A 26,371-nucleotide genomic window follows, 5' to 3' on the forward strand; every position below is an offset into this window, starting at 1 on the left:
TCCTTCTCCTACTGATCTTCCTATTTCTTATGTTCCATAAGTGAGTGAAACCATATGATAATTGTCTTTCTGTGCTTCACTTATTTCACTTAGCATAATCTCCTCCAGTCCCGTCCATGGTTGCTGCAAATGTTGTGAAATTGTTCTTTTTGATGGCTGAGTAATATTCCATTGTATATATGGACCACATCTTCTTAATCCAGTTATCTGTTGAAGGGNTTAGCTATTGTGGACAATGCTGCTATGAACATTGGGGTGCATATCGCCCTCTCTTCACTACGTCCGTATCTTTGGGGTAAATACCCAGTAGTGCAATTGCTGGATCATAGGGTAGCTCAATTTTTAACGTTTTAAGGGACCTCCACACTGTTTTCCAAAGTGGCTGTACCAACTTGCATTCCCACCAATAGTGTAAGAGGGATCCTCTTTCTCCACATCCTCTCCAGCATTTGTTGTTTCCTGCCTTGTCCATTTTTGCCATTCTAACTGGCATAAGGTGGTATTTTAGCGTGGTTTTGATTTGAATTTCCCTGATGGCTAATGATTTTGAACACTTTTTTCATGTGTCTGTTAGCCATTTGTGTGTCCTCTTTGGAAAAGTGTCTGTTCATATCTTCTGCCCATTTTATGATTTGTTTGTTTCTCGTGTATTGAGTTTGAGAAGTTCTTTGTAGATCTTGCATACCAGTCTTTTATCTGTAGCATCATTTGCAAATATATTCTCCCATTCCGTGGGCTGCCTCTTAGTTTTTTTATTGACTGTTTGCTTGGCTTTGCAGAAGCTTTTTATCTTGATAAAGTCCCACAAGTACATTTTATCTATTGTTTCTCTTGCCTTTGGAGATGTGTCATGAAAAAAGTTGCTGTGGCCAATGTCAAAGAGGTGCAGCCTATGTTTTCCTCTATGATTTTGATGGAATCCTGTCTCACATCGAGGTCTCTTATCCATTTGGAGTTTATCTTTGTGTATGGTGCGAGAGACTGGTCAAGTTTCATTCTTTTGCATGTAGCTGTCCAATTTTCCCAGCACCATTCATTGAAGAGACTGTCTTTTTTCCCTTGGATGTTTTTTCCTGCTTTGTCAAAGATTAGTTGCCCAGAGAGCCGAGGGTCCATTTCTGGGTTCTCTATTCTGTTTCATTGGTCTATGTGTCTATTTTTGTGCCAGTACCATGCTGTCTTTGTGATCACAGCTTTGTAGTATAGCTTGAAATCTGGCAACGTGATGCCCCCAGCTTTGCTTTTCTTTTTCAACAATTCCTTGACGATTCGGGGACTTTTCTGGTTCCACACAAATTTAAGGGCTGTTTGTTCCAGTTCTTTGAAAAACGTCATTGGTATTTTGATCGGAATGGCATTGAAAGTGTAGATTGCTCTGGGTAGCATAGACATTTTAACTATGTTTATTCCTCTTCCGATCCATGAGCATGGAATATTTTTCCATCTTTTTGTGTCTTCTTCAATGTCTTTCAAGAGTGATTTGTAGTTTCCAGGATATAGATCCTTTACGTCTCTGGTTAAGTTAATTCCAAGGTAATGTATGACTTTTGGTGCTATTGTAAATGCGATGTATTCCCTAATTTCTCTTTTCAGTCTCATTGTTCGTGTATAGAAATGCAACTGATTTCTGAGCATTGATTTTGTATCCTGCCACATTACTGAATTGCTCTATAACTTCTAGTAGTTTGGAGGTGGAGTCTTTTGGGGTTCCGTATAGAGTATCATGTCATCTGTGAAGAGAGACAGTTTGACTTATTCTTTGCTGATTTGGATACATTTTTTCCCTTTTTGTCGCCTGATTTCTGTTGCAAGGACTTCTAGTACTATGTTGAATAATAAAGGCCAGAGTGGGCATCCTTGTCGTGTTCCTAATCTTAAGGGAAAGGCTTCCAGCTTTTCCCCATTGAGAATGACAGGGTAGAATGACTGTAGGCTTTTCATAGATGGTTTTTATGAAATTGAGCATGTATACTCTATCCCTACACTCTGAAGGGTTTTAATCAGGAAAGGATGCTGTATTTTGTCAAATGCTTTTACTGCATCAATTGAGAGGATCGTATGGTTCTTGATTCTTTTTTTGTTGATATAACCTATCACACTGTTCGATTTTCGAATGTTGAACCACCGTTTTATCCCAGGGATGAATCCCACTTGGTCATGATGGATAATCCTTTTAATGTACTGTTGGATCCTATTAGCTAGGATCTTTTTTAGAATTTTGGCATCCATATTCATCAGGGATATCGGTCTGTAATTCTCCTTTTTGATGGGTTCTCTGCCTGGTTTGGGGATCAAAGTAATACTGGCCTCATAGAATGAGTTTGGTAGCTTTCCTTTTGTTTCTATTTTTTGAAATAGCTTTAGGAGAATAGGTAATATTTCTTCTGTGAACGTTTGGTAGAATTCCCCTGGGAATCCATCAGGCCCTGGACTCTTGTTTTTGGGGAGGTTTTTGATCACTGCTTCAATCTCTCCATAATTAATTGGTATGTTTAAATCATCAATTTCTTCCTGTTTCAGTTTTGGTAGTTTATAGGTTTCCAGGAAGGCATCCATTTCTTCCCGTTGTTTAATTTATTGGCATAAAGCTGTTGATGAAAGTTTCCAATGATCCTTCCTCTTTCATTGGTGTTGGTTGTGATCTCTCACCTTTCATTCATAATTTTATTCGTTTGGGTCCTTCTCTATTCTTTTGAATCAGTCTGGCCAGTGGCTTATCGATCTCATTTATTCTTTCAAAGAACCAGCTTCTAGTTCTCTTGATCTGCTCTACTGTGCTACTGGTTTCTAATTCATTGATCTCTGCTCTAATCTAGATCAACTGCCTTCGCGTGCGTGGGTTAGGCCTGTTCTTCTGTTCCAGCTCCAGCTTCTTGAGGTGAGAATATAAAAACTGCATTTTAGATTTTTCTATTCTTTTGAGAGGCCTGGATGGCTATATATTTTCCCCTTAGGACCGCCTTTGCAGTATCCCATTGGTTTTGGACCAATGTGTTTTCATTCTCGTTGGTCTCCAAAAATTGCTTAATCTGATTTTTAATTTCCTGGTTTACCCAGTCATTCTTGAGCAGGATGGTTCTTAGGTTCCAAGTGTTTGAGTTTCTTCAAAATTTTTCCTTGTGATTGAGTTCCAATTTCAAAGCATTGTGGTCTGAGAATATGCAGGGAATAATTTCAGTCTTTTGGTATCGGTTGAGATCTGTTTTGTGACCCAGTACATGGTCTATTCTGGAGAAAGTTCCATGTGCATTCGAAAAGAATGAGTACTCTGTTGTTCTGGAGTGTAGTGTTCTGTATGTATCTATGAGCCTCATCTGGTCCAGTATGTCATTCAAAGCTCTTGTTTCTTTCTTGATTTTCTGCTTAGGTGATCTGTCTTTTGCTGAGAGTGGAGTGTTGAGGTCCCCTACTATTAACGTAAATTATCTATATGTCTCTTTATTGTGGTTAAGAGTTGGCCTGTATATCTAGCTGCTCCCCTGTTTGGGACATAGATATTTATAATTGTCATATCCACTTGTTAGATGCATCCTAAGAATAATATAGTATCCTTCTGTATCTCTAACTATGGTCTTTAGTTTAAAATCTAATCTCTCCTATATGAGAATTGCTACCCCAGCTTTCTTTTGAGGTCCATTGGCATGAAAAATGATTTTTCATCCCTTCGCTTTCAGTCTGGATGTATCTTTAGGTTCAAAATGAGTCTCTTGTGGACAGCAAATGAATGGGTCATGTCTTTTTATCCAATCTGCATCCCTGTGGCATTTAATGGGAGCATTTAGGCCATTCACATTGAGAGTGATTATTGAGAGATATGATTTTAATGATGTCATGTTGCCTGTGAAGTCTTTGTTTCTATAGATTGTAAATATCTGTTCTGTATCACTCTTGGGACCTTTTTACTTTCATAGAACCCCCCTTAATATCTCCTGTAGGGCTGGTTTGGAGGTTATGCATTTGGTCAGTTTCTGCCAATCCTGGAAGGTCCTTATCTCTCCATCAATTCTGAATGACAGCCTTTCTGGATAAAGGATCCTTGGCTGCATGTTCTTCTCAGATAGAGCTGTGAAAATACTCTGCCAACCCTTCCAATCCTGCCAGATCTCTGTAGACAGGTCTGACGTTATTCTGATATTTTTACCTCTGTACATAAGGATTTTCTTCCCCTTGGCCGCTCAATACTTTATCCTTGGATCTAATATTTGCGAATTGCACTATGATGTGATGTTGTGTGGTCTGTTGTGATTGACCTTGGGAGGGGTCCTCTCTGCCTCTTGGACACGAATGCTTGTTTTATTTGCCAGATTAAGGAAATTTTCAGCTACAATTTGTTGAAATATCTCTCCTAGACCTCTCTTTCTCCACCCCCTCAGGGATGCCAATGATTCTGATATTGGAATGTTTCATTGAGTCAGTAATCTCCCTTAATCTGCATTCTTGAGATTGGATTTTTTTGCACCATGTTTCTGTTTTAACATTCTCTTCAACANCCTGTTGTGATTGACCTTGGGAGGGGTCCTCTCTGCCTCTTGGACACGAATGCTTGTTTTATTTGCCAGATTAGGGAAATTTTCAGCTACAATTTGTTGAAATATCTCTCCTAGACCTCTCTTTCTCCACCCCCTCAGGGATGCCGATGATTCTGATATTGGAATGTTTCATTGAGTCAGTAATCCCCCTTAATCTGCATTCTTGAGATTGGATTTTTTTGCACCATGTTTCTGTTTTAACTTTCTCTTTTACCATCCCATCCTCCAATTTACTAATTCATTCTTCTGCCTCATTTACCCTGGCCATCAGAGCGCCTAGTTTAGACTGCATTTGATTCATAGCATTTTTAATTTCTGCCAGATTCGCTCTCATTTCTGCCCTTAGAGATTCTATATTCTCGTTAATATTTTCATTAATATTTTTTTCAAGTCTACACATCATCTTGACCATTGTTACTCTGAACTCCATTTCTGACAATTTGGTTATATCCATATCCATCAGTTCTGTGCTAGAGTCCACAGACTCATTATGTTTTCTTTGCTTGGGGGGGATTTCTCCTCCTCGTCATTCTGATGAGGAGAGGTTGCAGGGATGCCCAGATCCCACATTATTGACCAGGACCCAGGCAGTATGCACTTGTTTTATAGGGACCTTAGGGATGTGGGCTTCTTGATTTTTTAGCCTGCCTTCTGGTGGAGGGGCCTGCTGCGCTGATACTCAGGCAACCCTCTTTGGGTAGATTTGCTCTGCCCCTGCGAGGGGTGATGGGGATGGGCACAATGTGAGCTGGTATTTCCGGGCTTTTAAAACAGTTATGTTTCTATAGTGGAATGTTAACTAATGTTAAGTATACTGGCATTAAAATACAAAACTTAATTAAAATAAATAAATAGAAATACAAACAAAATAATGAGGCCTAGTTGCAATAGTAGTTGCAGAGAAAGCCAAAGGTTTACAATGACCAAAGACAAAGATCTCTCAAAAACATCAATATTCTGAAAAGTGTGTCAACCCAAGCAGTTTACTCAAAGGTATAGTGCTTAAAATAATCCATTAGCTTAGAGGAAGGAAATAATATACATTTGTATGCTTGTATCTCCATGATCACCAGAGTAGAGTGTGGTTTTGTCTTGAGACTCACATAATATACACAATAGGCCATCGTCTGATATTAGGTTCACTTGATTGCATAGAATAATAGAGGACAGGAAACATAGCAAGTCAATTAGGATAATGTCAGGTCCTTCTTCTGTGGGGATCCCTCTGGTTGGTTAGGAATTATTTCCCACCTCCTCTCCCTTGCCTCCCATGTACCAACTCAGTTTCAAGATGAATAAACCATACATGTAGGCATGGACTACCTTGCCTTGCATAAGGCTCATGGTCCACAGGAACCAGTATCTTGGTAGCAGCCCTGATCTCTTCAAGGGATGACCTCAGTTGTGAGAACACACCGCACACAGGTAACTGAGGTCTGAGTCCTGAACGATTTTATAGTGCACTCATAGCCCTCCTGGTCTGGATGCATTCCACCTATAATAGTGTTGCCTGGAAACACAGCTGGCATTCCCCATTTATCATAGCCCAAAATGTTTCCAGGGAGACAGTGTTTGGAGAAAGGTTCAGATCTGCTGTTAATTCCTTCCTCAGAATGTTTTCTAATGTACTTTGTCACTACAGTAGGTCATATACATAAACTATATATTTATTTCAGGGTGCGTGTTCAAAATGTTTTTTTTTTCTCCTCTGATTTTGGAGACCGCTGGTTTAGACAGCAGTATTATATGGGTCTGTCTTATATGTCCTGGCTCAATTTGTTCTGTACTGGGTTCCAGAACATGTATTTGTAGAGCATCAGAAACACAGCCATACATTATTATCCTGACTTCCGGTTAGTTATTCCTGCCACACGAAGAAGAGGGCCATGGTCTGAGGAAGCTCTGGGTTCTATTCCTTTGTGGGGATAATATGTTTTATGGAACATTAGGACACCAAGAAAGTTCTCAGTACAGAAAATTTCATTTACACTCTGTTATTTAAATGGCTTGTTTGCCTGTCAGGGCTATTATCATAAAATGAACTACGAGTAAGCAGATGCTAGTAATGTTAACTGTAATTTAAAATAATTGCATAATGCTTACTATATACTAAAGATAAATTCAGAATGATTTAGATGCTTTATGTCTTTAGGGATCACAGTTTTACAAGGATAAAATAATATTGTTAAACCCTCTTTACAGCTCAGAAAACTGAAGTTTAGGAAGAGTAAGTAAGTTGGTAGTTTACCTAACTGATGGATCCTGGATTCAAATTCAGCCATTGTGACCCCAAAACTCATATTTTTTCACTACTAGGTTTTGGTGTTTTGGAGAGCTCTGTACTGAGAACTTGGTGTTAAGATTTTTTTTTTTAAAGGTTAATATCTTGATTTATCTGGGATTGTGGTCTCTCTCATCTATCTGTAACAGATGAGAGAAAAATGCAGTCATTTGTTAGTATAATTAATTATGCGTTCTTTTAGCATTATGTTGTACTCAGTTAAAACTGAAAATATCTCTTTCTTTGTAATGCAAAATAGAGTCAATTTTTTAAAAAAGGTTCAGAAGTTCAAACAGATTTCTTAAGTTTAAAGAAGCTTGTATTGAGAGTTCTTTATTTTTTGGACATAAAAGGCATATTTAAATTTTGAATTTACTTTTGTAAAACAAGGGTCATAAATGAAAGTGACTTTAATTTATGCAAAGAAATAACAAAAGGCATCTGCAGAGTGAATTATATGTAATCAATTTCTTATACTAACGTAATTGTCACAAACTATTAGTAGAAAATAACCATTCTAATACTGAAATCAGTGTCATACAACAAATATGTAATTCTATAAGGATTCTATAGTACACATTTTTATGAAATTAAATTTTTATTGACGTATAATTGATAAAATTATGTATTATATATTGCAAAGTAATATATTTTAAGTATATACTGTGATGATATACATATATGTTGTGAAATGATTATCCCAACCAAGTGAATTAACACATCCAAGACTTTACAGTTACCTTCCCCCCCACCCCAGTGAGAAGGCTTAAGATCTACTCTCTTAGGAAATCTCAAGTATACAGTATGGTATTATTAACTATAGTCATCATGCTGTACATTAGATCCTCAGAACTTTCCCATCTTATAACTAAAGCTTTGTAACCCTGTGAAGTTAAATTTTGAATAAAGCCATATAGATTATGCTTCTGGTGTGGGAAAACTTACTGGTGGTAAATCTTACAGCTTTTTCAAAATGGAACATTTCTCAAAAAAAAAAATTATTACTAAAGGATCTAAGTAAATCTATTGAAATTATTATCATTTGTGCCAATGTTGAGAACTTAGACATATCTTTGTTATATGAAATACCTTGATAATTTCATTCTTTAGTTTTTGGTTATATGAGTAAATAAAATGCAGTTATTCAAAATAAGTTTCTTGGATTTATATTGAGATTTCTATTAAAGAGTGTGCTTTAGGTAGGGGACAGGAAATCAGTATTTTCTGGGCATTTACTCTATCAGTGTGCTAAGTAGTATAATGAGGTATAGTGGAACAACATAATATATGATCTTTAGTCTCCCAGCATTGCTAATTAGTTTGGAATTAAAATGTGAGTTGAAAGAGCTAGAGAGTATTTTAGACTGCATATTTTCCCGGTATAAACATATTTTATTTTCAAGAATGCAATATAGGCTAGAAATTTTAGAAAATTTTAAGCTTCAAGGATGAAGTGATTAGAGATTGTTGACTGGTTTCTCTGCCTAAGCAGACTTTTGCAGTAGGAGGAGCAGTTGCTTCCAATGATTTTTTGAAGGTCAATTTTGTTTTCATAGGATCTCAAGTTTTGAAGGAAGCTTAAAGGATATCTCTAGTAAGATGCCTTGAGTCTCCCATACAAACTAAGTAAATATCTAATTCTGAAAAGCCAATTCTGTCTTTGGGAACCTCTAATTTTCACAAAGTTCTTTCCCTTTTGAACCAGAATTTATTTTACTTTAATCCAGTGACTTCAACAGCTGTGACTCTGTAGGCCATAGAAATTGAGCCCCTCTCCTTCAAATTGTGCTCATCTGTTCCTTGCTTGATGATTATTTCAAGTCTTATCATTATTCCACACTTTAAAAAAAATATTTTAATAGTTAATATTCATTGAGTACTTATCTTGTACCTTACTAATGTTTGATCTAATTAAATCCTCCCAACAGCCCTGGTAAAATCTGCTGCTGTTGCTATTATTATTATTATTAATTATTATTATTATCATTATTCTCATTGTCCAGGTCACAGAACAGGGGCAGTGGCAGAGGGGAAGTAACTTGTTAAAAGTCATGGTAGTTAGTAGAAGAGTTTGGGTTTGAACCCAGGATTAGATTCCTGAGCCCACATTCCTCACCACTAATTTAGGCTGGCTGTAGTTTGGTATGCTTCCCTTGTATCCCTTTTAAAGCTGGAAACCTCAGTAAACGTGGTGCTCTGGGGGTATATGACATGACATTGGCAACATGGAAAGTTTATCTTTTTTGCTCCACATATTGCAGCCATTATTTAGGACCTAGTTGTCTTGTTCCATGATTACCCATGCCCTTAGCTTAACCTAATTTTCATACTTGTTACCTGTGTTTTAGATTTTTTTCAATTATTTATAAGCAAATCTATTGCATGACACCCTAAAAAAACACATTTCATATACACTAAACTTAGATGTTTCTTTTCAGTAGTTAAATATATCTTTAAAATATGCAAATTTTCCTTTCCAAGAGGTCAAAAAAGCACGGCAATTAAGAGGTACATCATTAATATAATATGACCTTGCCAGATAATTTGTCCTTTCTTTTTCTTAACTATTAGATGGGATTAATAAAGTCACTTACATCATCGGGTTGTCTCAGGTTTAAATAAGTGCATATAGCAATGTAGGCATAATATAGGCATATTCAAATGTTAGCAGGAAAAAATTATACTTGTGCCAATACCTAATAGCTGTTTTAGGAAGAAGCTCTACATTTAACTGTTTGAAGAGTCTTTTTTTTTTTTTTTCTGATAAAGATACAGCACTTTTGAAGAGCCCAGATTTTCCTATCTACAAAGTAATTTGATGAAATTAGAATGAAAACTGCTTAGCAGATCAAAAGAATATTCCTTGAAAGGGCAACAATTTTTATAACATTGTTAGGTCTCAAAAATTCAATTGATTTTAACAATAAAGGTTTACTTTGGGACTTGCAAGACAAGCCTCCTCCTGAGACAAGCCTCCTCCTGAGGGAATTTTTTTTATTTTAGTTTTTAATATGCCTTTCTAGGAGGTTGCTATTTGCGAGCTATATTAAAGATATTTCAATTCAGAAGACATTTGAGGGGGAAAAAAGCCAAAACTGTTTCCTCTTTTCAGACATGAATGTAACTGGACATTTCTTTATTTTCATTTGAAAAACTCATCAGGAGGAGATATATACTGCCATTCTCACTTACTGATAAAAGGGATATTGGAGGGAAAAGCAATTATGAATGTCACAAAGCTGCAGCTGAGAGACTAACCCTCCTCCTTTGACAGGCATGTGGAGGGAATGCGCTGTAAATGAGATTTGGCACCCTGGCCTCTCAGTCTTACCTTAGTCAACACCCACCTGCTCTAGCTTGGAGTGTTAGGTGGGAGTGATTGTATTTTACTTTTTTATTTACATGAGAGAGGAATCATAATGTGACGATTCTGAAAAAGAGAGGGGGAAGGGCCTCCTCAAACGCATGTATGGCAATGAGAGCCAATTAATTGTGTAAATAACATTTTTGTGCTAGCTCTGCTGGACTTCTCAGATCTTATTATATAAACTAATATATGTTATTTATATATTACATGGTACATTATTCTTTCAAAGAGAGCTCTTTGCCATTTGGAAATACTTGCTGGCAAGAGTTCATTGTAGAGCATGATTTATATTCTGTTTGAGTCCTTTTTTCTAGGGGGATTTAAAAGGAGTGGGTTTCTATGTACATGTTTCTAAAATCATTTATTCTTTCAACCAGGGGAACACAGTGGGCAGCTTTTGTCAACAATGACATTAATGAACCAGAGGCTTCATAGGAGTTTAGGCTCAAGAAGTTAACCAGGGTTAGACAGATATTTATGAAGTTAATTGGCTTACTGTACTGGCTTTTCCTCGCTCCACTATGCCCTTAGGAGGAGGAAATTAAGAACATCCCATTGGGGGAATAGAGGTATTTATGCAATTTGGTTAAGTGTTGAAAGTTGCCGATTCCCAAATATCTTCTCTTTTAGAAGCCACTTGCCTGAGGGCTCCTTTCACCCGCACTGACTTGTGTGATCTTCCTACTAGTCAGAAGCATTTGTGCCTAAAATGTCAGTGGGAACTTGGTGAAGCCCAGGGAAAGGAAGGCCTAGAGGTGTTCTGTTAAGCCAATTCTGTTTTAGCACGGAGGAAGAACAATTTATTTCCCTACACCTTCTTTTCCATGTTCCTTTCCTTGCCTCTAGATTTGACTTGGCTATATAATGTATTGTCCAAACCAGACACTTCTGAGAATGAAATGGGATGCTATTAATTAAGCAGTGTCTTGTGTGTGATCCAGGACATACGGTGATTCCACCTATTCCTAGGTGTTAGGGGAAAGTCCTAGGGAGACTGAATCACAGAAGAAAACCTCGCCTCAAGTGGGGGCTCTACATGGGTATTTGGGAGCCTAGAACCTTCAAATAATAAACACAGTAGATTTGTTTAGCTTTGTCCCACTTTAAAGATCATAACTGGATGTGCTCTACCATGTTAGGTACAAGGTTGAGGATTTGCATGCTCGTGGTCATGGCTAAATCTTTTGTATACTACTCATCACTCTTACAGGTAACCTGTTCTGAATAGTTTCTAGATGCTTAATTTCTGATAAGCGTGCATAATTATTATTAGTTTGATGCCCTTTATTTCTACCTCAAAAGCCTACTTCTCTTTCAGTAGAGTAGGAGTTCTCTACTTGGATTCATAATCTCTAGGAATCATCGAATTGTTACAAGGGATCCACGAATTCCTGAATACAACCCCTCTCCCCTTGCACAATGTGTGTGTGTAAATATATATATTTATATTTAATACATCACACACACACACACACACACACACATACACACACACACTAGCTTTCATTAGATTCCCAAGACAGTTTGTGGTGTAAAGGAAGTTAAAAATAACTGAACTGAATGAAGCTTCTTAAAGCTAGAGTTTTACTAGAGAGCCATAATATTACATTTATACATTTTGTATCTCCACTTCAGTTTTATCCAGAGTTAAAAACAATATAGATTGTGGGGAAAATAAACACTGGGGCAATTTTCTTCTCACATGAAAGTTCTGTAAGAACTTACATGATAAATATAGTTTTGGACCTGTCAATCGGATTGTCATTTTAGAGGATAAAATGAGACTCATAATAATTTCCAAGGTTTATATAATAATTCAGTTTTTGACAAGTACTGTTCTTAGCACTCATTTATGCACACGTACATATATACTCCCCCTACATGCACACAGAGTTGTTGTTGTTGTTGTTGTTTTCTTTAATCTCATAGCACTATGAGATAAGTACTATTATTATCCTCATTATACAAATGGGAAAATGAGGCACAGAAGGTTAGATTAAATGATTATTTAAAGCCACCTACCTAGGGCCTGATAGGGAATTGACGAACAGTCTGACCCCAGAATCTATGCATTTAATATCTAATCTTTTCTTGAATTAATGAATTATTTATTTCATTAATACCTTTGGAAATACCTTGCTTATGAATGAAATATGTTCAAGTCATGAAAATCTGGATAACTGTCCAATATACCTATAAAAGTTGGTGTGTATGTGTATATTTTGTTTTGAGTAAGAAATTCAATTTTGTTACAAGTTACGTAGATTTCAAGGTTTTGAAGATGAAATTTAGTCCTCTGACAGTAAGAAGAAAATGAAAATTTTTTGTATTGCTTAATAAATGTTTCTTACAATGTTCAGCCTTGTTATGGCACAATAATAAATGTAACTTTAAAATAATTCTAATAAAATTATATCTATGTGGTACTTTCATGTCCAAAATTCTTCCAGGTGACTTGAAAATAACAATGAAAAAAGCTAGGTTCTAGACTGGAGCTAATAAAAATACAGTGGAAGAGATACTCTTACCAGTATTCGTGGTACACTGTGTCTTTGTAGCTCTTTATTCAGTGGACAGGTGGTCCACATCTTTTGAAATCTGTTACCAAGCCTCAGGATGGTGCCTGTCCTGGCTAACAACATAGTTTAAGGAGAATGGGAATTGCACAGCAAAAAAAAAAAGAACCTACGTGTATACTCCTTGAAAATATCCAGGGGAAGAGGGAAATTCCCATAAACACAGTATATCCAGAAGTACAGAATAGGATACACTATGTAAAATCTTATATAAGAGGGAGAACGTCGGGCTACAGCTGGAGATGTGGCTGAATGGTAGAACAGTCCAGTGCTCTCTTCTGCCTACCCCATTATGTATCTGTGAGTTCCAATAGGAAAGAGAAAAGGCAATACAGCAGTGATATATCCTAGGTAAATTATAGTGTTTTTGAGGGCAAGAATATTTCTTGCCCATCTTTATCAATGGAATCCCTGTCACAAGTCACCATTGAGTATGTCCTGGATTAAGTGGAATTGTATTAATTGGCTTTTAGCTTGGAATTTGTTGTCCTTCTAGGCCCTTTCAGGTTTCCCCAATTATCAAAACATTGCAGATAACAATAAAAAATAATTTGTGTATTTGTTTCAGTGTAATTGGATTCCCATTTTGGAACTGTTGCTTATGTTTAGTGTCTCTTGGTAATAAGTTCATATGGTAACTAGTATATCAGTTTCTGTGTCAGAGGAATTAGCTTTTAAGTCTTGATTATTTAGGTTGTCTTGCAAATTGGCACATTTTTAAATTAGGGATTTTGTGTAATTCTGTGGCTGCTAAAAATTCTTCCGATTACAGAAGAAAACAATTTCATCTCTTTGTTTCCTTTCACTTTTTGGCTTTTGAATTTTTTAGCCGAATATATAGAGTGAAGACAATTCCTCATGAATGAAGTCTCTCTTATCTGGGATACAAATCTCTGTCACATAATATTTACATATTTCTCATATGTTAATAACATAATGTTTTATACAACTGTGGTCTTTAAGATGTGTTTTTCCCCCCACTTCTCATTTCCCATTTATAGGATTGATTTTCATTTTTGTGTAAAAAATGATTTTTTCTGTATAACAATTCTGGACTAAGGTCTTATGATTTATTTACTTTTGCTGATATTTTATCCTGGAAGCAGGTAGGGGGTAGGTATTGAGGTCATGTGGTGTTTTCTCCCATAGGGATTCCATATGAATAGGTAGATTGATGTAGTATATACAGAGCATTTTCATGTAGATAAATTCAGTTGTGTTACTTTTGTTCATGAGTTTTTAATCTAAATTGTGAGTTTATTTTTTCCCCACTTTGAGACAGGAATAGTGAGTTTCAGACCAAACACTTTCTCACATAATTTTAATCTCACTTTTCTTCCTGGATCTTATTCATAATAACAAGTGGTCCTGGCTGGAGGTGAAGGGTAACAAAGTTGGGGAGAAAGGAGAAGGAACAAGGGCTACATTTAAGAAATATTTTTAGTAAATTAATGTTTTTCTGAAATGTGAAATCATTCTTTTATTCCCACTGCCATTTTAGTGAGGCCTCAAAGCAGAGGATATACTAAGAAATATTGGATGCTTATACATTTTTTTCTTCCTAAGGCATCAAAGTCCTTTACTTTATATATCCGTGGAGTAGAGAGAAACATGGACTATCTCACTTTTTCAGCTAAGGAAAGTTCATAAAATGACCTATTTAACTTTATACACTCAAGGAAGGTTCCTGTCCTGATCCTGTGTTCTTAGGCTCCAAGGTTTAGTTTCGCCAGCTGCATAGTGTCTGTGGCTGGCTACTTAAATTGCAGGGCTCACTGCAAAACAGAAATTTGAGGCCCTTTGATAAAAAATTATTAAGCATTTCAAGATGGTGACAACAGAGTGTTGGTCCAATCATGGGGCCTGTCTAAGAGCATGGTTCCGTGAGACTGCAAAAGTCACATAACCATGATGCTGGCCCTGTCTGTGTTGTCCAGTCTTGTATGTTGGACAACACCATCAGCAAGAGGTAGACACAATATGTGTTCCAGTCAAGCTGCAGGATGTAAGTACACTCAGATATCAGTAGCAAGTTCCCAGGAAAGAATGAAGAGGCAAGAACCTGTCTAGAACAGACAAAGTGGGGGTGGGAGTGAAAGCTGATATGTACTCAGATGCTTAGAGGTTCCCTGATGTAAGCTGGATTCTTAGCTTAGGAAAGCATGCCACTTCTACATGCTGCCAAGAAGTAGGTGGACAACTTGACTCGCTTGATAACTTGTCTGCTTAGATTAGAATTGGATCAGGGTCAGGGCAGGGCTGAGATCTCAGGATGAACTTAGAAGTACTCAAGGGTGAAGAAAGATGATGTAAGTTGCAGACTGATTTAATGGTATTTCTTAACAAAGGTGAATGTGCATACATGGTTTACTTTAGTAAATACCATTTCCTAACATCTAGACATCTTTTTTAAAGTTGGATTATGAGTTCAGACCCCTTCTGTGTTTGTTAAAGCCAGATGACTCCTCAATCATGTGTTTCAACAGCAACCCAAACAAAAGTTGAGTGTATACTTCCAGTCATTCATGAAGTCGTTCAACGAATATATATTGAACGCTTGCTATAGATTATAGGTGCTGTTCTAGGCACCAGCAATATAGCTGAGGCACGGGATGACTCCTTGACCTTATGCAGTGTGCATTCTAATAGATTCCACAGAACCAATGAATTCCAATGGGTTTTGAAATAATGAATTTGGGTGTATTTTCTTAAGCTCTTTTTTTGTATTGGAGCAAAGTAAAAAGAACAGCTAGAAACAGGTTGTTCTATTTTTTCTGTAAAGAAACATTTTGTCTTATAGAATACTAGGAAAAAAACTAGGTTCCTCATGGGACAAGGATTTTTTTCTCTACTTTAAAAAAGGATTTTAAAATCACAAACATAAAGGTTACATAAGTGACACTGCATTTGTTAGATATTTTTAACATGCAATTAAAGTAAGAATGATTTTGTGACTCTCCAGAATGCATGGCATTCTGTATTATTTAATTTTTGCCATAAAATATGTGTTGTAACCTAGTGGGATTTATTCTGTGTACTGTATTATTTTCTATGACTTTGTCATTAAAAAAATGGTAGTAGTATAACTATAATGCCTCTTGAAGAAAAAAGGAAAAAAAATAAACCTATTTTTTTGGAACGCTGTTGAATTTTGAAAGCACTATACTGAAGTCCTTATGAGTACCAAAACAATAGCATCCACAACCATGTATTTTGATACACCATAAAATCCTTGATTTCTCATGATAGAACAGTAGACATTCCAAAGATATTTCAAAATCTCTCCTTTGAAACATAATACAACTAAAAATTGAGTAATAAGCATTCTTATTCCTACGATGTCTGTGTGCCTTCTTCCTCTACCCCTGCTCTATCACCGTCTCAACTTGGCAAGACTCTTTGTTTACCATTCATGGATATCTTTTTCCCTTCCTGTTTTTCCTTTCAAATTATTTATCATTTAATTATGAAAGATGCAACAGTATGTACGAGAATGTTCTCTTTATTTTAACTTCTAAGCCCTTGCTATATGCAAACAGATTATATGATTATTTGGTTTGAAAATCAATTCACTAGAAATGTGTTGAAGGTCTACCATGTGCCAGAAACTTGCTAGAGGGCAGACAGGTTTGGCAGTGAGTATGGACATATGTGGGGTTATATAAATGCAAGAGACATGCTCACGCTCAGCTGGATGTCTGCTTGAGATTCTCTCCATCCTCCCTGCCCCTCCTCCCCCAAAATAAATCTTTAAAAAAATCCCTTTTAATTTGAGAGCTGTATGTTATTTTAAGCTACTCTCAAGCTAAATGGCATAGGTTACCTCTGTCTTAAGACCCTATTAAAATGTTCTTTTTTTGGGTCTCATTTTGTAATTTTTTCCATCAAAGAAACATGGATAAGAGAGAAAAGATCTATAGACAGACAATGATAACAAATAAAAAATATCACTCATCAAAAAAAGAAAAACAAGCACAGAATCTCAGGTTAGATTTGGCTAAATAAGATGGCAAAGATACTGATGGGTTACATGGAAATGCACTGGCAGATTTTGAACTCTGTGTTGAGAGGATAGGTATTGGGCATATCAGTAAGGTGCTTCATGCCTTACTGCCTATTTCCGTAAACTTTATAACAAATTTGTGTGGTGAAGATCAGTGGCCCCATCTTAGAATAAGTGAGAACGTTCGAAGCTGTTATCTTCCCAAGACCACACTGTTAGCCAGTGGCCAGGTCAGAGACCAAAGTACAGAGACCTTCCCCTGTAGGAGGCCTTCCCCAACCCCTCCATTCTTTCTATGGACAAAATCCTGAAATTAAAGACCAATGTATTCATTGAACAAAAATGTACAGCTCTATCTAGTTATAGATTTGGAAAAGAAGGAAGTATAGTTCTAACCAAACCAATTTATTTTATGTTAGTTTTCAAGTTTAGTAAGATGCAATAACTTACTTTTTAGAAGTTCTCATTTCTTTTGTACCAGTGCAGAATTTCTTGGAATTTTTAGACTATGCATTCTTAGAATACAATATTTCTTTAAACATTGTATTTGGTGCCCATTAAAATAATTTCATTCTGAAGTATTTTTAATAGAAATGTAGGCTAGATATTATGGATATATTTGGAGTGATAGATAAATATCAGATATCATCTCTTTGTTCTGTTTACTTCACTGTGAGCATGTTTGTTTAAATTGAGTTGTATCTTATGTGTGATTTTTTTTTGTTTTATGATTGTTTTTAATCCCTAGTATCTAATTTATTTCAGCAGATGTAACATACATGTCTTTCTTTAGAGTTTAATGCAATCTTTCCAAATGCAACAGAGCTTTCAGGAACATGCAGCTCTGTGTTTTTATGCCAGACAATGCTGATCTTCGTTGTTGCCCACATCACTGAGATATACCAGGCACCCCTGAAAGGGATTTTAGAATATTACATTCCCCTTGAAATACCAAGAACAGCAATGCTTTATTTGACTGAGCTGGCCTGAAGATTTCTACTGCATAGTAACAACGTTTGTCATTCTACAGATCATTAGCAATGGGGTCCTGCCCACCTGAACACCTAAGACCTAAGTAAATAAACACTTAAGACTTAGTAAATAACATTCCTTTGCCTGATGTTAAGCAACCCCCTTCCAATGGGCGTGCACGCCCCCCCCCACTTCCTCCCCCTCCCCACATGTTATCTGACTTTATTTTCTGGCTTTTGTTATTTTGAACCTCTTTCCTTAATGTCAACTTCTTTAACCAACTGATTTACTTTATATGGTATAGGTTTTTGGAATGAGGGAGAGGAGGTTTCTAAATCCCACGCTTAGAAGACCATTTAGTTAATCTCTTACCTAAACAAAGCCTTAAGTCTCTCATCTGTGTAATGGGCATCAAAACGCTTACCCTGTTTATTTTGTTTTCAAGTTTAAGTGAGAAATAGATGTTTAAAAAATCCTGACATCCTATCTTAAATATTAATCTTCCTCTCCTTACCTTTCTCAGATATGTTGTAAGGATCCAATGAACTAACATGGAGTATAATGACAGGTGAAGAAGAGCCTTGAATTTGAGTCAGAACTGGGTTCAAATTTTGGCTCTGCCACGTATCAGCTGTGTGACTCTGGGGTGTTACTTAATTCATTAAAATAGTTTCTTAATTTGTAAAATGGGAATAATAATTCCTAGGTCATGCAGTTGTTGTGCATATAATGTGAAATGTATATAAATTGCTCTGTTTGGGGCCTGTGTTTACCACACATTACTAAGGACTTATTAAAATACTCTAGCCCAATTACCTATGGTCTGACTTCCATTCAGCTTCTCCCAAGATGTCTTCTAAACTAGATTTTAAGTATTTGAGGATCAGGGACCAGAGTTGACTCCTTATCGAACTTTGTAGAGTCACCACGAATAGTGCCAAGTGCATTATGCAATGCTTGTTCAATTTCAGGCCAGTAGAACAAATACCTGAGATTTTTGGCCTACCCACCTGTCAGCCTTGGGATGGTCAGTAGAAGCAACAGGTTTGGGTAAATCTTTACTTGTAATGAAAGCTGAATCAAATTCATAGGCTCTCCAAGTATAACACCACAATGATTGTATTATATGATTAGAATTCTAGGAAGGGTTCTGTACTTCGCTCACACTTTTATAATAACCGTTAATTTACTCTGTACCTAGGCCATATCTACTGCATTACTTTAAAGAATGGGTGTGTGGGGAGCCATTGATGTTATATAATACAGCCTGCTACATAGATACATACTATAATATATACTATGTGCTCTGATGACTTCAGTATGATTACTCATAAGGATGAAAGTAATATAAAAAGAGGAGAGAGGGGCACCTGGATGGCTCAGTCAGTTAAGCATATGCCTTTGGCTTGGGTCATGATCTCAGGCACCCCCTCTGCAGGGAGTCTGCTTCTCCCTCTCCCTCTGCCCCTCCCCCTGCTCAGGTACACTCTCTCTCTCTCAAATAAACACATAAAATATTTTTTAAAAAAAGAAGAGAGAAAGTGAATGAACATAAGCAAAAGGAGAATGATCAGGTTGAGTAGATGGTGAGTTCCAGCAAAGACTGCCTTGGCCACTGCTTTTCTAATTTTCATATATTGGATCTCTTTAGTCTTATTATTCAGTTATAATTTGGTGTTTCAAAATATTATATTTGTAAAATCATTTATAAAATCATTGTAGCTGTGATGTACTTGAAATATACTTTTTTTAAAACACACTAAAGTTAATTATTTGGTAACTTGAAGAGTAATTTAAAAATACATTCTTAGCCAACCAGGAAAAATAATTTTGGATACCAAAATTTTAGTATGTTTAAAATAAAAATAAAACACCCTGACAGATTTCCAATGGTTTTCAAAATCTTAAGTTTTTCCTCAAGATTTGCTTATGCAGTAGGGATCTTTTTTGATGTTCTGCATGATCTGCCACTTGATTCACTATCCCCATGAGGTAGATCTTACTTAAATTTTTTATTAATAACTACATAAAACACAGAAAGTTGAATGGTTGGTCTTAGGAGGTCACAAAACATGAAACAGTCAGAATGGTATTTTAGGGTTATAGGCTTTCCTGCCTGATTAATTATTTTAGAGTCTTTTATGTGGTTTTGGTTATGGAGAAATTGAAAAGTAAATATGTCTAGGGTCTAATTGCTGTATATTAATTATTTTCAGACCAAAGGAGATGCAAACTTCCAGTTTCTGTTATTATGTTTGTTTAATATCTGTGTAAATCATCAAGGCCTTTTTTATCGTCTTAGCCAAATCAGATGTGATCCCTATACTTTCCCACTTGTGTTTGAAGATACAGCAAAAGTATTCATCACTATAGTATTTATTGAAGTGAAAACTGATATATGATTGTATGCATGCATAACAGAGTTGAAATAAAGGCTGTGAAATTCAAGAATAGTTGGAAAGGTTGATGTGGTCTTCCCTACCTTGTATTTGTATTGTTTAAGGGCTAAAACTCTTGGTTTAATAATAAAGAATAATTAGAATTTATTAAAAATAATTTATTAAAAGTTTTAGGATTTCTCAATTGCTCCTAAGTAAGATACATGAAAAGCACTTTTCAGATAAATGCTATGGAAAGTTAATAAGAAAAAGAGGCTATTTTCTTATACTGTGCCCTCTGATTTCAATTTCATTTTAATCTTCCTCTTTTTCCCTTAATTTGATTTCAGAGGGCTGCTGAAGTATCAAACTAATTTAGATACCCACCCTCCTGGCTGCATCAATCCTAATGGAACCCACTACCAGAATGTTCACTCACCAGACCATGGCTTGGAACATTTTCATGAGTCTTTCTCTGGAGGACTTTCAAAACCAGATGAACTTACCCAAAACAGATTTGTGAACATTTGTATGGAAGAGCCCAGGTTTCAAGCTAATTTTCCACAGGTCAGATTAATTTTATATCTTTGATGGTCTCCTCAAAGTCCATATTTCCATAATTATTGATCAGCATTGCATTTAAACATGTTTTTGAAGGTATGTAACACAATTATAGAACATTTCAGGATGTTTCAACAGCAAGATAGCACCTATTTTTCCATTAGAGGCAGCTGGCAGTTCAAGAAGAAAGACCTATGATATTACAGAATATAAAAAATTCCTGGTCATATAACTGGTCATATAATCTTTGCATACTGTGGCACTTGTGCTTTCCAAAAGAGAGGTGACAAAGATATTTTCCCTGTCCATTGAGAAAAGTAGTTTGAATAATAAAAACAATAGTGAAAGGACTAGTTATAATTATTATTATGATATAGCATAATATGGTATGATATTATGTATAATATTATCAATGATAAATTGTAAAATCAATTTATTGAATGCTTGGTATCATCTGCTAGATGCTGTGCTAAAATGTACTGCATGTATAATTTCTTTTAATATTCACAATAGCCCTTTGAAGCAATTAAATTCATCCTTAATTTTCTGATGATGAAATTGTGACTTAAATACATAAAATACCTTGAGCAAACTCTACAACCTAATACAGGTAGAAGTAGAGTCGAAAACCAGGTCTTTGACTAAAATGCTTGCTCTTAGAAAACTTCTTATCCAAATACCCAGCAAGTGGTTCCATAAGGGCCCTAATCTTCCCATGGGGGTATGGGAGCTGCCGATGTGGGAATTAACAAGCTGTACTCTGACTATGGCAGGTGGAAGTATGGGACAGTGATGTCAAATGCCTCTTTTCAAAAGAAAAGAAAGAGGAGTCAAAAAGCAGAGTGAATTTGTAGATGACTTTGGAATGAGTGCTAGTTGTGTGTTTATTTTTAATAATAATCCTCTAGGTTTCTCATAGACTTTGCAATTTTCAGAGTTTTCTTGGCTTCTCACAATGCTATATGTTAGGCAGGGCAGGTAATGTGACTTCCATTTTACTTATGTGGAACTTGATGCTCGAGGGGTAAGTGACTGTTTCAAGTTGCAAGCCTGCTGCATTGCAAGGCTTGTCTTGTGATGCCTACTACCCACACAGCATCCAACTAAATATCAGGAAGAGGCATGATCTGTCTGCATGGAAGGAGTAGGTCTGAAATAGCTATGTAAATAAGGTTTAGAAAAAAGAACTGTTAAAATAAGTTTGGGTCGGAGGGTTCCCAGTTATGGGGGAGATATGGCATGCTGTTCTAGGAGAAGGGTTGGCTATACAGGACAGGCTTCTGTACTTCTGAGCATATGCAGCGAGTTATCCTGGGATCGGGGCTATCCATCCAGCACACATGCAAAATTGTCACACTTTCCAAATTCTATAAAATACCTTCTGTTCATATTATTTTTATTATGTAAAAGTAAGTTGGAAGCAACATGCTTAGTATACCCTATATTTTAAAATATATTCATATACATATTTTATATTGTATATACATTATGTATACACATAATGCATATATTATGTGCATTAAAAATACCCAGGGTTGAGTAAAAGGCATGGCATAAGAAAACAATGATATTGTAATAGTGATGTAATGGTAGAGATGGTAGCTATACTTATAGTGAACATAGGATAATGTATAAACTTGTCAAATCACTAAGTTGTACAGCTGAAACTAATATAACATTGTGTGTCAACTACACTCAAGTAAAAACTAAATAAATAAATAAACTTAAAAAAAAAACAACCTTACCTGATAGTTTGAAGAATTCCAATTATTCCTGAAAATTAGAACATTTTAATACCTTAAAATAAAAAAAATATTCATACATATATCCAGGATTTCTTTTTTCTTTTCTTTTTTTTTTTTTTTAACAAACATTGGACTGGTACATTTTTTTTCTAAAATTGTCTTCAGGTTTGAGCATTTGACTTCCCTTTCTTCTCTTTTTAGATGGAGATATTGTATATACATGTATTTTGTATTTATTCTGTATGCACAGAAGGAAATATGAAACAAAGTATGCATACCTATTAATGTGGCACATTACTTCTTTTATATTTAGTCTTGTTTGAATAAGTTGCAGTGAGCATCTTATTTTTTGCTAGTTTTTCTTTATATTTTATTATTTAAAATACAGATTACAATACCATTACTGTAATGTGTGAAATAAACAATTGAGTAGGATATAAAGATTCCTACAACACAAGTATTTCTTAAAGTATATTTTAAAAATTCTCCATTAGACTTGGCTTTGGATTTCTGGACCTTTGTGCCTGTATTGTGCTGAGAGACTTTACAGGTGTATCCGGAGCAATAAACCAGTCACCATTATCTCGGTCATAAGTCATCCCTCAGATGTCATGGAAATCCGAATGATCAAAGAAAATTTTAAAGCAAGACCTGGCCAGGTGAGTCAGTGTCCAGCAACTTTATTTATGTATGTATTTACTTATTTTTATTTTTATTTTATTTTATTTTTTTATAGTGACAGGGAAAGGGGAGAGACAGAGGAGGGGAGAGAGAATCTTAAGCAGGCTCCATGCCCAGCTTGGAGCCCAGTGCAGAGCTTGATCTCGCAACCCTGAGATCATGACCTGAGCTGAAATCAAGAGTCAAATGCTTAACTGACTGAGCCACCCAGGCGCTTGAAATTCCCTTTATCTTTATATAATTTTTGAAAATTAGTATTTGTGCTATCATGAGAATACTTGAACTTCTTTCTTGATCATTTAAAAATTGTTTGTTGTTTTCTAGTATATTATTCTACATTGTCCCAGTGTGTCTGCATTAGAAAACCATCCATTTACCCTCACAATGGTAAGAAACTTGTTTTTGATTTTTAAAATTTTTTAGAGTGACATGTATCTTTTTCTTTTGTGTGTGTGTATTTTACCTCATTCTAAAAATCATTCAAGGCAATCACAATGTCCTAAATGTTTAAGTAAGCCATTTTTTTATACAAAGAAATATGTGTTCAGAAACTTTGTAGCTCTTTATTAGTTTTGGATGCTTTACAATTCAAGAAGTAATATATTTAAAATGTATTAAACCTGGATGATTCAAAATACAGAAAATTTCCTGGATATTTACATTTTTCCTTTTATGAAATATGTACCAAAATATAATATGTATGGTTTTCTTTAGAGAGATTGAAGTTAATGGTAAAGAGAGTACTCTGAGTTAAGGTGGAAGCATAAGAAAATCCAAGTGTTTAGAAAAGAAAAAGTCCATTGTAATTGGTGCCCAGACTGTGTGTGGGGGAGGGAAAGGAAAATAAAGCTGGAAAAATAAAATGGAACAAATAATGGGTGGGGGAAAGATCTGGCTAAGTAATGGCTTCACCAAATAATTTTAGCCTTTCAGACATTGTTTAACAGTCTTTTTTGCATTATAAATATAGCATCAGCCTATTATCAAAAAGTAAACAATTCACTTTTCCTCATTTCCCCTACTTTTCAATCCTCTTTCTTCTCCAGAATTTGGTATATATTCTTCCAGACATTTTCCCAAATGCTTAGGCATATACAGATGTTTGACATTTGTTTGTTGGATCATTTGTTTTATAATTTGCTCTTTTCACTCAATAATATATCATGGACAACTTTCCATGTTACTATATTTGCATATACCTCATTCTTTTTAAAGACTGTATTATATTTCACAGTAGGATAGTACTGTAATTTATTTAATATTTCCCATTGATGATGGAGACTGAGATTTTTTTCCAATTTCTAGCAAAAGTAACTAAGAACAGGACCCACATGTTTAAATATATGCTTAGGATATGCAAATAAAATAACAGATGGGGGAACCGAAAAATCACTAGGTGCTTAACTGCTAGGATGTAGGGTTTGGGGATATACTGGGAATGGCAACCACTTTTTTTTTTTAAGATTGATTTATTTATGAGAGGCCAGGGAGGGGCAGACTGTGACGAGCATGGAGCCCAACGTGGGGCTTAATCTCATGACCCTGAGATCACAACTGGAGCCGAAACTAAGAGTTGGACACTTAACCGACTGTGCCACCTAGGTGTCCCAAGAATGGCAACCACTTTCAGATTTGATGTGTTAGGTTGAAAACTTGGAAACATTGGCCATGTTACTTCATCTTTGTGCATTTGTTCCCTCAGAGTAATATTGTGATAACAACAGTATCTATTCCTAGGTATGTTGTGTGTTTAAGTGAACTCCCACAAGTAAAGCATGTAGAACAAAGCCTGGAACATGGAAGGTGCCAGGAGCATGTAAATATATGCTAGCAGTTATTACTCTTTTTATTTTCATTGTGAGTTTGCCCTTTGAGAATATGAACTTGTGAAGACAACTAGGCCAGAAAAATCTATATTTAAGGGATAAAAGAAACAGAAAGGAAGTGTCAAGTGGTTAGAGAAAAAATAGACATGATTTGTTCAACAACATTTCTTTAAAATAAAAATATATTTTTGCTTCAGTGGCTTCAAATTTTGAATTCTGTTTGTAGGTAGCAAACTTTTTTATTATTGATTAAGGAAAGGTAGTTTGGCATCTCGTGAAATGATTGACAACATTCCATTTTATCAAGAAAGATGGCAACACTGGCCTACCTTGGGGAAGAAATTAATTTGCCATTTTTTCTTCAATCTGATGATTGATGAGTGCAGTCCACACACCGTTTCATCCGGTGCTGTGTGGGCAGCTGGCTACAGTGAGAGGGAAATGTGTTATTATGACGAATAGTGAAAACTTAGTTGCCCTCATGGGATTCAGAGCGGGGACCTCAGAGTCCAGGACTCAGCCATCACCAGGAGCCAAGGAGCCATGGAATGTCCTTCACTGCTCAGGGATATGCATGCCCTACAATGTGGTTTAATATTGCCTTAATTCCATGAGACCTTAGGATACTTGTTGAGTAAATGTGACAAACAAACCTTCCTGTATGAAGCTTCAGCTACGATTGCATCCACTGCAGCCAGAAGCACTGTGTTTAGTTCTGGTAGTTGTAAGATGCATTTCCATTTCTCTGATTGCATGCATCCCATAAACATGAAGTTGGTAATGTTAAAAAGAAGGGGAAGATTGGAACAGGGAGAAAGTGCACACATATGTTAATCTTTATTTAAGTGGTTTAAAGAGTTTGGTCTACTCTTGGGGTTAATCTTTCTTTGTGTGTGACTCTGTTTTTTTCCAGCTTTAGTGAGGTGTAATTGAAAAATGAAAAATTTGTTTATATTTAAGGTGTGCGACTTGAGACTTTATTTTAAAAATAGTTTCTTCACGATAGCATTAAATAGAGAATACAGAATAAGAAAGGAAAGTGGTGGCTGAATATTAAATACAGAGAAGAGAGGAGTTGTTTTTGTTTTTGTTTTTACAAAAATATTTCCCAGCATACACAAAAGTAGAGAGAATGGTGTAATGGATCGCCATGTTCTCATCACCCAGCTTCAGTAAAAACAGAGAAGATAGTTTACTTTTTAGTATATATTTTATAACTGAAAATGTTTATGCTCCTCAAAACAGAAAATCCAAGAATTTTTCTCTTACGGTACATGCCAAGACTCTTCTAGATCTTTCTTTTGGTTGTCCTAGGATTCTTTCACAGGGCAACAGGACAAATTCAGAAAAGAGTGGTGTGTAGGACCTTAGGGCTCCAGGTGGCCTGACCTGCTTCCGAAGCAGGTGATTGGGACAAGCGCTGTGATAGCCCTGTGTCTGGCTGCAGGCACA

At 35.9% G+C, this 26,371-nt stretch overlaps 1 protein-coding gene across 1 annotated transcript in view; it reads left to right on the forward strand.

Moving 5' to 3' along the window:
* Positions 1-26,371, forward strand: part of NOX4 (NADPH oxidase 4) — a 175,996-nt gene that overhangs the window by 47,296 nt on the left and 102,329 nt on the right. The window contains exons 9-11 of the mRNA XM_002927842.4: positions 20,457-20,673; positions 22,907-23,071; positions 23,418-23,480. Of these exons, the coding sequence (XP_002927888.2) occupies positions 20,457-20,673; positions 22,907-23,071; positions 23,418-23,480 (445 nt within the window). The remainder of the gene's footprint in view (positions 1-20,456; positions 20,674-22,906; positions 23,072-23,417; positions 23,481-26,371) is intronic.

This window comes from Ailuropoda melanoleuca, chromosome 8, assembly GCF_002007445.2.
Source record: "Ailuropoda melanoleuca isolate Jingjing chromosome 8, ASM200744v2, whole genome shotgun sequence".
In the NCBI taxonomy this organism is placed as follows: domain Eukaryota; kingdom Metazoa; phylum Chordata; class Mammalia; order Carnivora; family Ursidae; genus Ailuropoda; species Ailuropoda melanoleuca.